Source organism: Lepisosteus platostomus, chromosome 6 (assembly GCF_059453375.1).
Source record: "Lepisosteus platostomus isolate fLepPlt1 chromosome 6, fLepPlt1.hap1, whole genome shotgun sequence".
NCBI lineage: Eukaryota > Metazoa > Chordata > Actinopteri > Semionotiformes > Lepisosteidae > Lepisosteus > Lepisosteus platostomus.
Window position 1 is genome coordinate 23,850,215 of NC_142616.1, and position 11,984 is coordinate 23,862,198.

Consider the following 11,984-nt stretch of genomic DNA (forward strand, 5'->3'; position numbering starts at 1 on the left):
GAGCATTTGATGTGATGTATTTTAATTTTTGGAAAGCTTTTAATGTGCTTCCTCATAAATGTTTAATTCTTAAATTACAGGTGGACGATATTCAAGATAATGTGTTTGGACTGAAACATTTTTAGTTGCTTAATGGTTAGGAATGGATAGGGCACCGATATTTGCTCCTGGCGCTGGAGGTTTGCAATATCTTTTGGTTTTCCTTCCACTTCAGTCTCTGAATGGCTTGATTTGAGTCTTACACTACCATCTCAAAATTGTACAGTTTTTACACTGTTTCCAGGTTTTAATGTTTGGGGATTAGAAACTACCTGTTTATCAAGGGGGACTGCAGTCCTGCAAGAACCAGGAATGAAAATAACAGGTAAGCTTAAAATCAGGTGATAATAGTAGAGTACCACAGGGACCTCTATAGAGACGACTGCTCCTCCTAATTTCTATGATGTAGGTTCTGTAATGGTTATGAAAGCAAGTTTGCAGATGGGATCAACTGAAGAGGATTATAATAAATGTAGGAACTTCACAGGAAAAGCAATATTGAGGAAAATGTAATGCAAAGACCTCAGAATATTGTGTACAATTGTCACCATGTTTATAAAATGGTTTATGAAAAACAGCTCTGACATCAGTCCAGTAAAGAGTGACCAGATACAGTCCTGGGATTAAGGGAATGTTCTCCGCTGGTTAAAAGTGCTGAAATATCCTAGTCTTGAACAGAGAAGGCCACAAAGGACATTATTCAGATATGCATAATCCTCAAAGGCAAAAGTCAGCCCAGTGAAGTGTTGAAGAATTAACAGTGAAACGCCAACCAGACCACACATGTTGTGCATCTAAAACTGCACACGGAAAGCACTTCTTGCAGAGTTGTAGGAGACTTGAACAACTTGCCCAGCAATGTCGCAGCTGCCACCTTCTTCTGTTAAATGATTGGAAGTGATCCAGACACCCATTAGCTACAACAACCACATGAGTAAGACTGGCCAAATGGCTTCCTCTTGTTTGTAACATTCCTTTTTTTCTTAAATGTGCATGGAGACGTATTCTAATATACCTCACAATTAATACATCTAAGAATAGAAATCATGGTTGATGTTCTTAGTTACAGAATTCTGTACAAAAATATTTCCCTTTATTGTGGATTCTCGCATAGCCTGGATGGTTCTGTGTAAATATCTCAGGAAACGGGAGGATGGGGACATAGCAACAGAGAATCAGCCTTGTATCTTAGCAACAAGAATATGTAGCTATATGCCAGGAAGTCTGAAAAGCATCTTTGTCACTCATTGGTAATTATAGTCCTGAAGCGCGTGCTTAGTATGAATTTGCCAAGATAGCTGTTTTTTTTCTTTGTATTTAGATTGATTTTTGAACGAGTACGATCACCACGCGATTGCTGAGGTGTTTTGAAAAATAGCCTAACTCGTGAGCTGAAGATACACCCATTGTCTTCGGCAGCGACTGCACATCGATGGCGGAGTGACCGCGCTTTGAATATTTTGTTTTACATTTCCAAAGGTGTCATATTGAAGGATTTTACAAAAGGCAGTTTAAAAAAAAATCAGAAATCTCTTAAACAATCTTAGTGGCATAGTTTTCTCAATTGTTGAACGCATATACACCTAGAACTATGTAGGAAGTATTTTCATCCATGGATGCTGCACATTGGTGGTGGTGGTGGTGGAGTGGAGTCCCCATTACCTGTAAAGTGCTTTGAGTGGAGTGTGAAAAAGCGCTACATAATTGTAAGCAATTATTATTTTAATTCTCAATACAAAACGAGAAAGGAGGTTAGGGTGTGGTCTTCCCTGTACTTATATCTTCAAAGCTTGAGTTCATGTTAATTTCGGGCACAGTATTACAATACAAGCTACAAGGAGAGTAGCTTGCCCAGGTGTTTTATTTCGACGTTATAGCTGCTGTCCACGCTAGAGGGCAGAGCGTCTTCATTCATATTTATTAAGGCTGTTGGCGGTGCCAACCAATCCAGTTACGCCGAATCTTTGACGTCATAAGATTCCACGTCCGCTTAATGTGTCAGAGGGGTATGGCGGATGTTGTGTTGGTACTTTTTTAAATTGCTGTAATGTTATTTTCTGGTGCTGTATTACTCGGGAATGGATTTAGAAGAAGCCTTTCATGTAGTGGGAGAATTCGGGAAGTACCAGAAACGGCTCGCCGCTCTCTTAATTTTGCTGCAGGTTATGTATCTCTTTATATTTTACTTAGCAATGTGATAGTTTCACTACGGAGTGGACAGATGCTGTCCTCAAAAGTTAGCAAAGGACGAAGAGGGCTAATGCATTGTTTGCTTTGCCTGGTGTGTTCTAGTAACGCGCAATAAGTACTCCAGTGTGCTCTAATACCTTGCGTTTCTGAGAGTGTGGATGCATCGTAAAAATGGGACACAAACACTTAACTTTAATGTGTGGATAGAATTTGTCTGGGCATACTCATTTTAGTAAAATCGAGAATGCCTTGTTCATTTTATGCATATAAATTATCACGCGATGTAACATAAAATATGTTTAGCTTGGATTTTACTGCAGTGTTTTCAGTTTAGAATTAATGCGTCCCGTAGTATCGTCAGATTTTTTGTTCGTCTGTACTTCAGCAGCTCCTCTGATAATTCGTTGTTCCGACTGTTACAGGTTTATATGGCCTGTCAGTCGATGCTGATCGTGCTAGTGGGGGCAACCCCGGACTACCGAATAGAAAAGGGGAAGGATCCAACCACTCAGCAGGACCTCGTCAAACACGTCATTTTCACCGAGGATCTCGATTCCATCGTCACCGAGGCGAGTTGGCAACTTGACCAAACAGATAGGTCATTCCTATTGACCATCATCCTTATTACTGAGTACTTAGAGAACTAACTGCCCGTTGCCCGTGAGCTTTTAAATGACACGACCACGACGCTTGTAGCGTGCCGAGAGCAGACCTGGTCTTAACAATGATGCATCATTGGAGTGCTCGGAGAGGTACTATGGCAGCTATAATTCTGTCTTTTTATTTTTCTGCCATAATGTCTCATGTTCAGACTTGCCCAGGTTCCTCTTTGGACTGTACTGCCTGATGTGTTTTGCAACCAAATCTTGTGTTGTTTTAGAATTGAGAAAGAAAAAGAGAGTGAAGCCTATAGTTAGGACAGAAAATGCTGCATTTCCCAGAAAGCCTCTTTCTGTTGTCATAGGTCAAAGGATAAGCAAGTGTTTTGTGTTTAATGTTTTCCTCTGACAGAAAGTTTGAATCAACCATATTTACTTCATGTTGTCTTACAGTGGTTTTTGATTAGACATCATGCTTACAAGGTGAGCTTGGCAGGTTCTCTGTTTTTCGCTGGCGTCCTCGTTGGGAATGTACTGTTTGGACCACTTTCAGACAAGGTTGGGAGGAAACCAGTTTTTCTTGCAGGTAAAGGATTGTTTTTAACAGTGCATTGCAAAAGCACATGAATGCCTTGACAATGAATAAACCTGCTGTCTGACTGCATGTTCAACCTGAATTACCTGACTGTGGCATCGCTAATCCCGACTGCTGTGTTTGCATGTGTGAGTAATGAGTGTAATTCCCATTGCTCACACAATGGGGGGGGGAAATATATAGTAAATGTGAATAAAACTTGGAACTTTGAACTATTTCAGATGTTTTGGGCTGGAGGTCTTTGTTACAATTGTAAAGAGGAAGCAGTTATTTATGTTGGATTTCCTTCATGCTTTTATCAATTAAAGTTTGGAATCTAAAGCTTTTTCCTATGGTGTGACTATTCATTTGGAAATGGACGACTATGTATCATTGTAACGTGTGTGGCGGCAGCCCCCTGCACTGAAAGGGACAAGCGGGCCTGCTCTCCTGCGGTTTAGAGTCGGCCAGCCAGAGCCCCTGGTCTCTCTGACAGGCTGGCAGCTCCATTGCGCCATACAGGAGAGTTCACAGTGATTGGAGGAGTGGCGCGGCCCTCGTTGACATCGTCTCGGATGGCCAGCAGCTCACAAGAGCTGCTCTGGCATCGAAAAGCCCATTAAACTCTGGCCAGTAAAATTCCCAGCCATCCTGGATGACCGGACCTGAGCTTGAAACAGCGATGTTGTAAGCAGAGGGTGCTGGGGAGCAAGTGCCTCAGTGCTCAGCTACTCAGGAGATGGATGTTTGTTTGTTTTTAACTCCGTCTGTAACCTCTCAAAACTGGATCTGAGGCATAAAATGTTCACTGTCTGCTGCAGATGTATTAATAAGACCCCACAGCTCTAAACATCTGAAATAGGTGAAACGGTTGTGCAGATGGCCTGTGTTGTGTCTGAATATGTGCATGTAGTATACTGTATATGCTACATCAGTATCATACACTGTATTATAATACATGAACATGATGCCCAAAGCGAGGAGTTTCTTCTGCCAAGAGTGGGGAATCACATACGTAGCTGAGCAGTGTATTAGGAGAGAATTTAACATGTCAAATAGACATTCTAGGTGTGGAATTCAATTCCTTCCAACACAACGTAGACTTCCTGTTTTACCAAATCATTTCCTTGTTGGCTGCATTTGTTTCATGAATGTGCTTCATTGGGAACTCCTACTGCAGGATTAATTGTGAGTAAATTAACCGCAGCTGCTACACAGTACTGGGCTGTCATAATTGCTGGATTACTTTGCTGTCTTGTGCAGGTTTGCTGTTTGAGGTGCTTTTTGGATATGCAACAGCATTTGCACCCACTTATGAAGTGTTTGCCGTGTCCCGTCTCTTGGTGGGAATAATGAATGGGGGCATGGCTCTGGTGTCTTTCGTGCTTACCCAGGAGTATGTGGGCAAATCGTACTGGGCAATGACAGGTAACACTGCTAACTGAGCATAGGCAACCTTTACTTCCTGAATGGTTAAAAGGTAGCAAAGGTACTTTACAGAATTACCCTGCTGCCTTCCCAAGATAAGATTGCAGATGTATACGGTATGTAGACCATGGGCCACCTTCGAGAGAAAATGATTCTGTCTGCTCAAGGCGCGACTCAGTGTCAGAGTTACAGTTTGTAAAGTATAGTCTAAGCAAGCTGCAAGCACAGTATAATTGAAAATATTTCCCATCTGTGAGATTCTCTTTCCTCACAGATCAATGAATCTGTGCGCAGTTACAATCACCCGTATTTGTGTTTCTGTAATGGACTTGCTCTTTGAAATCGGGTTTCATTTTAGAGAATAAGTCCTAAACAGAACCTTGGAAAATCTGTCAAAAGTAGTGTCATTTGATCCAGAATATCCATAGTTTCGTTGTTGTGTTCAATACTTCAAATAAAGTGTGTTTCAGGCCCTTTTCTTGTGTGTTTCCAGGAACCTTGACCAACATGATGTTTGCAGTGGGAATAGCTCTGTTTGCTGCCCTAGGGTACTATGTCCACTCCTGGCGTGCCCTGGCGACAATGGCCAACTCCCCTGGTGTGCTTTTCTTTCTCCTGTGTTTGTAAGTGACTGGAAGATCTATAGGAGTATTATTACATCTCTTTTCCCCCAGGTCCTGTCTTAAATCTGTCATGCACTTGTGCTAGGATTTTAGAGTCTGATGTGTAACCCCTTTAAAGCATGTTAAATTTAAGAAGCATTTTGTTATAGAATTACAATATAGCTCTGTGGCAAGGTGTTCTAAAATGAAAATATGAAACAACAGGGGAACCTTGCTGTAATTCAGAAAACGTCCAGTTTAAAAAAAGATCTATTAGATTTGGCATGCACCTAAATGAAATTCTAGCACAGCCGGAAGAGGTTGAAATTAAGACCGCAGTGCCCTGCTCTCCATCCTACAGAACCCTCCCTGAGTCTCCACGCTGGCTGTACTCTCAGGGCCTCACGCAGAAGGCAGAGGACGTGATGCAGCACATGGCCATGAGAAATGGAAAGGAGAGGGTGGTGGTGAAACTGAAGCTGTGCGCGGGCTCAGCCAAGGCGGGGCGTCCCAGCAGTGGTGTCCTGGAGCTGGTCAGACACCCTACCCTTCGCTGGAGGACAGGCATCCTCATGTATGTGTGGTGAGTGACAGAGAAAGTGAGAGATTAAGCAGACGTAGAAAGTCCCGGAGTATTACAACATTGATCACGGTTTTGTAAGGCCAAATCGCACGGAAACAAACTGAAAGAAAAATGTAAGCATTCGCTGTCATTTAACCCTGTTTTATTTTTGAAGGTACGCCTGCAGTTTGGTCTATTATGGATTAACATTGAACGCTGGCGAACAGAAAGGAAATCGGTATGCCAATGTAGCAATGTATGGACTGGTGGAGCTGCCGGCTTACCCACTCTGCATGTATTTCATTAACAAACAGTGGTAGGTTTTCGTTCTCTAATTGAAAGCGTACTATCCATGGATTTGATAGCTGGGAAGAGTCCCGTTGCTTCATTAACTGAGAGATGCAAGAAGATTCCTTTTAAGATTCTTTTAAGATTTAAAATTTATTTTATACTAGTTGTTTACTGGTTATTGATGGTATTTTAGCTATGCTTTACAACAGGTAGTGTTTTTTCCCCTCTGTTGTCTTGCTAGAAACACACTGTTACGTCCCCGATATGGCTCAGTCTAGGGGCCAAATGGGGACTAACATATGAGCCAGGGATTAAACAGATGGAAATGCACAAAAAAAACACCACACTTTCCTACAACCCAATACCCTCTAAACCTGTCTCCCGAGAAAAGGGGGTTGCAAAGCCAAAGAAAAGTCCTCCGCAAGCTAACTAATTACACTAAACTAAACTGTAATGGAAAACAAAAAAAGCTCAAGAGCCACAACAATCCCAATCCCCACCACAGCCCAATAAACAAACCCGACATACCTCACGTTTACCAAAAAATACAAACCAACATCAGTCTCACAAACATTCGCCGTAGTTTATTCCACACCTCTCTTCTACCTCTCACCTTTTTGGACATCCCGTACCAGCATTTTACAACCGGACCGCTCTCTTCAACCAATTCACAGCGTTAACAACAGCGAGAGCCAATTTAGGGACACACCCACCTCCAAAAATGGACCCCCGCACGGGAGGGGAGTAAAAAAAAATACCAGAACGTAACACACACACAACTCTGAATAACTATTTCAGATGTGCAAAACCAGATTGGACAGGTAGGATAATTGCTGTGCCCTGTGCAAATGTGATTTGCCTCATCACATTGTTAGTGTGAAGCATAACATTTGTGACAGAAGTGTACGCTTTTCTCATTTTAAGGGCAGGAAGACGGAAAACGACAGCAGCCTTCCTGATGTTTGCGGGATTTTCCTGCATGGTTACCATGTTTTTACCAAATCATTTAGGTAAGTAATTAGGGTTGAAAGGTGAATCAAAGTAAAAAAGTTAAAATGCAATTCTTACATGTGTTAACTTATGATCTTTGGCTTTTTTCAGATTTGTGGCTTAATACGACTTCACTAGCTTTGCTGGGCAAGTTAATGGTCAGTGCAGCCTTTAATATTGTGTATATATACACTTCAGAACTCTACCCCACTGTGATAAGGTAAATTGCAACAATGTTTTATATCTTGAGCAAATCCCTGAAGCGCTTTTGAAAACTTTATTTCTGTGCAGCAAGGGAAGTAACAATTTTATTTCACTATAGTTTTGTCATAATAATCAATACATTAATATTAATGCAGTATTTCTTCATGATGCCAATAAAATACATTTTATCAAGTTGGGCAAAATTATAGTAGAGTATGTGTAACAAAAGTCTCAAACCACATGTTTTACACTAAAGTTTGTGCTGTACACTATTTTTCAAATAGTCCCAATTGTACCCTGGTTAATTTTTTTTTTTATTGCTTTTGGCTCAGTACAGAGCTGCAGGTTTTCAAAACTGCTGATTTTCTGTCTTCATAGGAATGCTGGGCTGGGTGTCTGCTCAATGTCTTGCAGATTTGGTGGAATTTTAGCACCATTTGTGCCTTCAATGGTATGTTCCTTAAATATGTGGAAGTGTGATGAAAGATTTAACAGAATGTAATGTAAGATGAAGCAGATTATCAAAACAAAGATGCAGGTATTGTCCATAAAGAGTAGAAGGCCTGGATGTTAGTGCCCCTCTCTGCCTAATTTGAACTGTTCTCGTTTCTCTTCTCAGAAGGGCCTTCACCAGTCGATGCCGTTCATGGTGTTTGGTCTCAGTGGGGTATCGGCTGGCTGTCTGAACCTGCTCCTCCCAGAGACTCTCAATAAGCCCATCGCAGAGACCCTGGAGGAGCTCCACATCCCCGCCTACCAGCGCATATTGGAGAAAGAGGCAAAGACCCCAATGTTTACTATGAGCCACACGTTAAATCAGAAAAAGAACAAATGACTTGAAACCTAGATCTCAGCTGAAAGCAGATGCAGCCTTTGATGTCTTCCTGACTTTCTGACAGAAAGTTTGTCAGGTGCATTTAGAAGGTTTAATGACTGTGTTTATGATCCTTACAATATCTGTACTGTATCCGTAGAGTGGGTAACCCTGTGAGTAGTGTACCCCCGATATGTCTTGGACATTGAGTACTTGTACGATACTGAAACAAAAGAACAGTTTTATACAAAAGTTGAGTGAGTGTAAGTGACATTTACACTCAAGAACATGCATGGTGACCTGCAGAATGTCCTGTGTAAATGTCAGTGTGATAGGCTACTACAGTCCCAGGCATCCACATTTATAGTTAAAGGCTGCAAAGCTTTGCAGAACAGTCTTGGCAAGAAATTGTCTTGTCCCCATTTCACCTGAAACGATATTGTTCTTCTTTACACAGCTGTGTTTTTTCCATGTCATTCAGTAAATATCTTGGCATCTAACAGTAGCATAAAAGGGTATAAGTATTGTCTTAAGGTTTTACTTGTCACATTCTGTATTTGTCATATGTGTTTGGGGCACTATTTTAGAAGGGATAGGAGATATAATGTTGAATTTATCTGACATTCATTAGCTAGCTAGAATGCACACAACAGTATTGTCGTGTTCTAGTTCCTGCTATTTAGAGGGTCCACTAATATCCAAAGAGCACTTAGAACTACATCTTTACTATGTAAAGGTGGATAGCCCTATGTGAATGTTGAAGGTTGCTGTCCAAACTGAATATATCTATATATTCATCCATCATATAAAAGCACTTCTGCTGAGAGTATATAAAGTGAAATATGTACTGTGGGTAATATCAACAGACCTCTTTAGCATTTTATAGCTTCTGAGAGCAGCCTTACAAAAGTAAGAAGTGGGCTATGAAAGATACAATTTGGAGCTGTGAATTTCCACACTCACCTGTTGGAGTAGTTCTGTAGGGACACTCAAAGCATTCATAGTGCTGACCAACTACCATTTAATTCAGGGCTGGCTAATATAAAAGTGTGACAAGCTGCATCATCCAGTTTGCCCGAGTGTCTGCTGGTTAATCTTCTGGACAGTGCGCCAGGAGAAGGTTTCCTGTTCTGCAGGGTTAGCATTCTTGGCTGTGGAATTTCAAGGAGGAACACTCTGAAATGGTTTGAATTTGGTGTTTTTGTGTGTTAAACCAGGTTTACCCATTTGGAGAAGATCAGCCAAACTCCAAACGCAAAGCACAGGCATGAGGAAGGGTTCCTAACTCTGCAGAGTGGTGTGCTGGGTGAGCAGGTGTGAGGAACAGACAGACACACGCACACAACCCATACCTGGACTGCTGCCCGTCATGGTGCCTGATGCATACAGCAGTGGTGGAAAAGGCTAAGATTATTGGTGTAAAAAATAAAAAAAATATATTATTTTTAAATGTAACTCTATATAACTCTTACAAAACAGTAAACCAAGGCCTATTTTGAAAATATTTCACACGTGGGCTCTGCATAATGGCTGATTATTCAGTTGTGGACACAGAAGACTCCTAGAAGTCCGGCACTGCAATAACTTCAATAAATGAAGCATCAAGGCAGCCCTTCAGTTGCTGTCTTCATATGTGCATTTGTGGAATGGCTCCGATACGTCTCTGGACGGTGTGAGGACAGCATTACCTTTCTTGCTGTGATATTCTGCAGATATAAGTCCCTGTCTCTGACAGCTCACAGGACGAGTTTGACGCAGGGATTTGTCAGAGGGCTGGTTTAACATCCGAAGATGCCTTTCTTTGATGCAACTTAGGACGATGCCTTAGGGCCAAACTGCAATGACAGAAGCCTCAATTTCTAAGTGTTATGAATGTTTACCAAAAAATGGCAACTGTCAGTAATTTGGGCCAAGATATAATTACTGCCAAAAGGAATCCAAAACCTAACTCCGTGTATGCTCATTTTCTGTCGGAGAGTTTTAGAAATGCTTTGTGTTCAGAGACTGTAACAGAAGTGTTGTGCAAGGTGATGTTCAAACAGTAGTCCGCTGATCTGCAGGTCAGATCTTTTTTTGCCTTAAACTTTGAAGCTGAGATTTTATTTTTAAGTCTCAAAGTATTTTTAGAATCAGATTTTTTGCCTTGAGCAATCTGGGCGCAGGTCTGAGCCACAGCGTAAAAGCCACAAACGAACTGACACTGGTCTCAGAAGTGCTTACTCCATCCAGCTGCAGACCTTGGAGTTCCAGAGTCTGGGATGATGTGTTGATTGTGAAACCAAACCTCTGGCTTTTATAGTGCTCAGTTCGCCACGAAGCGGGATGGGAGGAATGGAACCAGGAGCTCGATATCTGAAATCAAGTTATGAATTAAATAAACAGGAGGCTAAAGCACTTGTAATTCCTGGAGTGACAATGTTTTATTATTAATTTTCCAAGTTAAAAAAAGTGTGGATAAACATGTACCCAAGTGTTGCAGGATTTAAATATGGGTACAACCAAGGTTTAAAAAAAAATCTTAATGTACAGTAATTTATCTTTTAAACTGTAGCTACCTGAGTACGTGTAGCCTGAAACCTGCTGATCTCTTACCTCTTCCTCTTCAATAACTGTCAAGGGTAACCTTGACTCTACACAGTGTGGACCAGAGAAGAACACCATGAAACCATATCTTAGGGTTCAAAGACAAATTGTCAAAATGTTATTTATTACTACTTCCATTTTTATTCAATATAAAGCTGAAATGATCATTGGTATAAATGGTTCATTTTCATGTATTTTATTTTTTTCCCAAAATCCTTTTGAGACTCTGTGTGAGGGTTGGGCAACACCCTGCTGTCATGTTTCAGATGGCTCTTTCCTTGCTTGCTGTTAGAGTGTGTGGTAGGACAGGCAGCTCAGTTCTGCTTTCAGTCACATATTTTCAAAGCGCTTATGTGGTTATAAAGTGACTTTGTGTTGAGAGTTTAAAGAGCAATCAGAAATAATCTAATTGACGTAGAATGCATATTTGTTTTTCCTCTGAGACATTTGTGCTAAGGCTTTTTTTTCTTTGCTGAATACAGAAACACCATCTGTGGAAAAGATAATGTTGTCTGTTTGTAAATGTAAAATTGATTTGCAAAATTTTAAATTTGGGTATGTCCTCTATATTCATAACTGTAAAGTTGTGGGTCGAGTCCTTGTTATGGCCACTGTTGGAGCACCCTTGGACTTGTTGGTCCACTTAATACTAGTAAGACCTGTTTTGCGTGAATGAGCTTCTAGGCTCAAGTAAGCATGGTGAATGAGCAAGAGATCGACTGTAGCTCTACAATTATCAATGATGTGAGACGGCGCCCCCTGTAGTCCTCTTGAAGAATTCAGTCATTTTCAGGTTTAGCAATTTCCAAACCCATTTCAAAACCCTAAGCCTAATTAGCTTTCCTCCAAGTGTTAAAAATCACATGTAGAACATACTTCATTACTCTGTGAAAAGTAAGGATCAGTTAATCTAGAGAAAATCACTGAAGCACTTTAAAGTCTAAATGATTTTCCTAATGTGTTTTTGTTGCTAAGTCTACTGTTTTGTAGTATTCCTTTATTGTTGCAAGTGTGCTAATAGTGATTGCAATTTAATTCATTTTTTTACATGTAGAAACCTTAGAGAGGCCTCACCCACAAACATAAAGACCCAGCTGCATGTCATTTC

General features: G+C 40.9%; 1 protein-coding gene across 1 annotated transcript; it reads left to right on the top strand.

Moving 5' to 3' along the window:
* The first annotated feature begins 1,759 nt into the window (after window positions 1-1,759).
* On the top strand, window positions 1,760-10,694 carry slc22a15 (solute carrier family 22 member 15). The gene is made up of 12 exons (XM_088634943.1): window positions 1,760-2,201; window positions 2,652-2,798; window positions 3,282-3,414; window positions 4,666-4,830; window positions 5,324-5,453; window positions 5,794-6,015; window positions 6,170-6,310; window positions 7,210-7,295; window positions 7,387-7,495; window positions 7,858-7,930; window positions 8,099-8,257; window positions 9,511-10,694. The coding sequence occupies exons 1-12, from the start codon at window positions 2,118-2,120 to the stop codon at window positions 9,562-9,564; spliced, it is 1,503 nt and encodes a 500-aa protein (XP_088491069.1). The 5' UTR covers window positions 1,760-2,117; the 3' UTR covers window positions 9,565-10,694.
* The last annotated feature ends 1,290 nt before the right edge of the window (window positions 10,695-11,984 follow it).

Excerpts from the sequence above, each read along its gene's own strand:
- slc22a15 (XM_088634943.1), top strand. The coding sequence starts at position 2,118 with ATGGATTTAGAAGAAGCCTTTCATGTAGTGGGAGAATTCGGGAAGTAC. Across the intron at positions 2,799-3,281 it reads TCGATTCCATCGTCACCGAG|TGGTTTTTGATTAGACATCA; the intron begins GCGAGTTGGCAA and ends GTTGTCTTACAG. Across the intron at positions 8,258-9,510 it reads AGCGCATATTGGAGAAAGAG|GTTTACCCATTTGGAGAAGA; the intron begins GCAAAGACCCCA and ends GTGTTAAACCAG.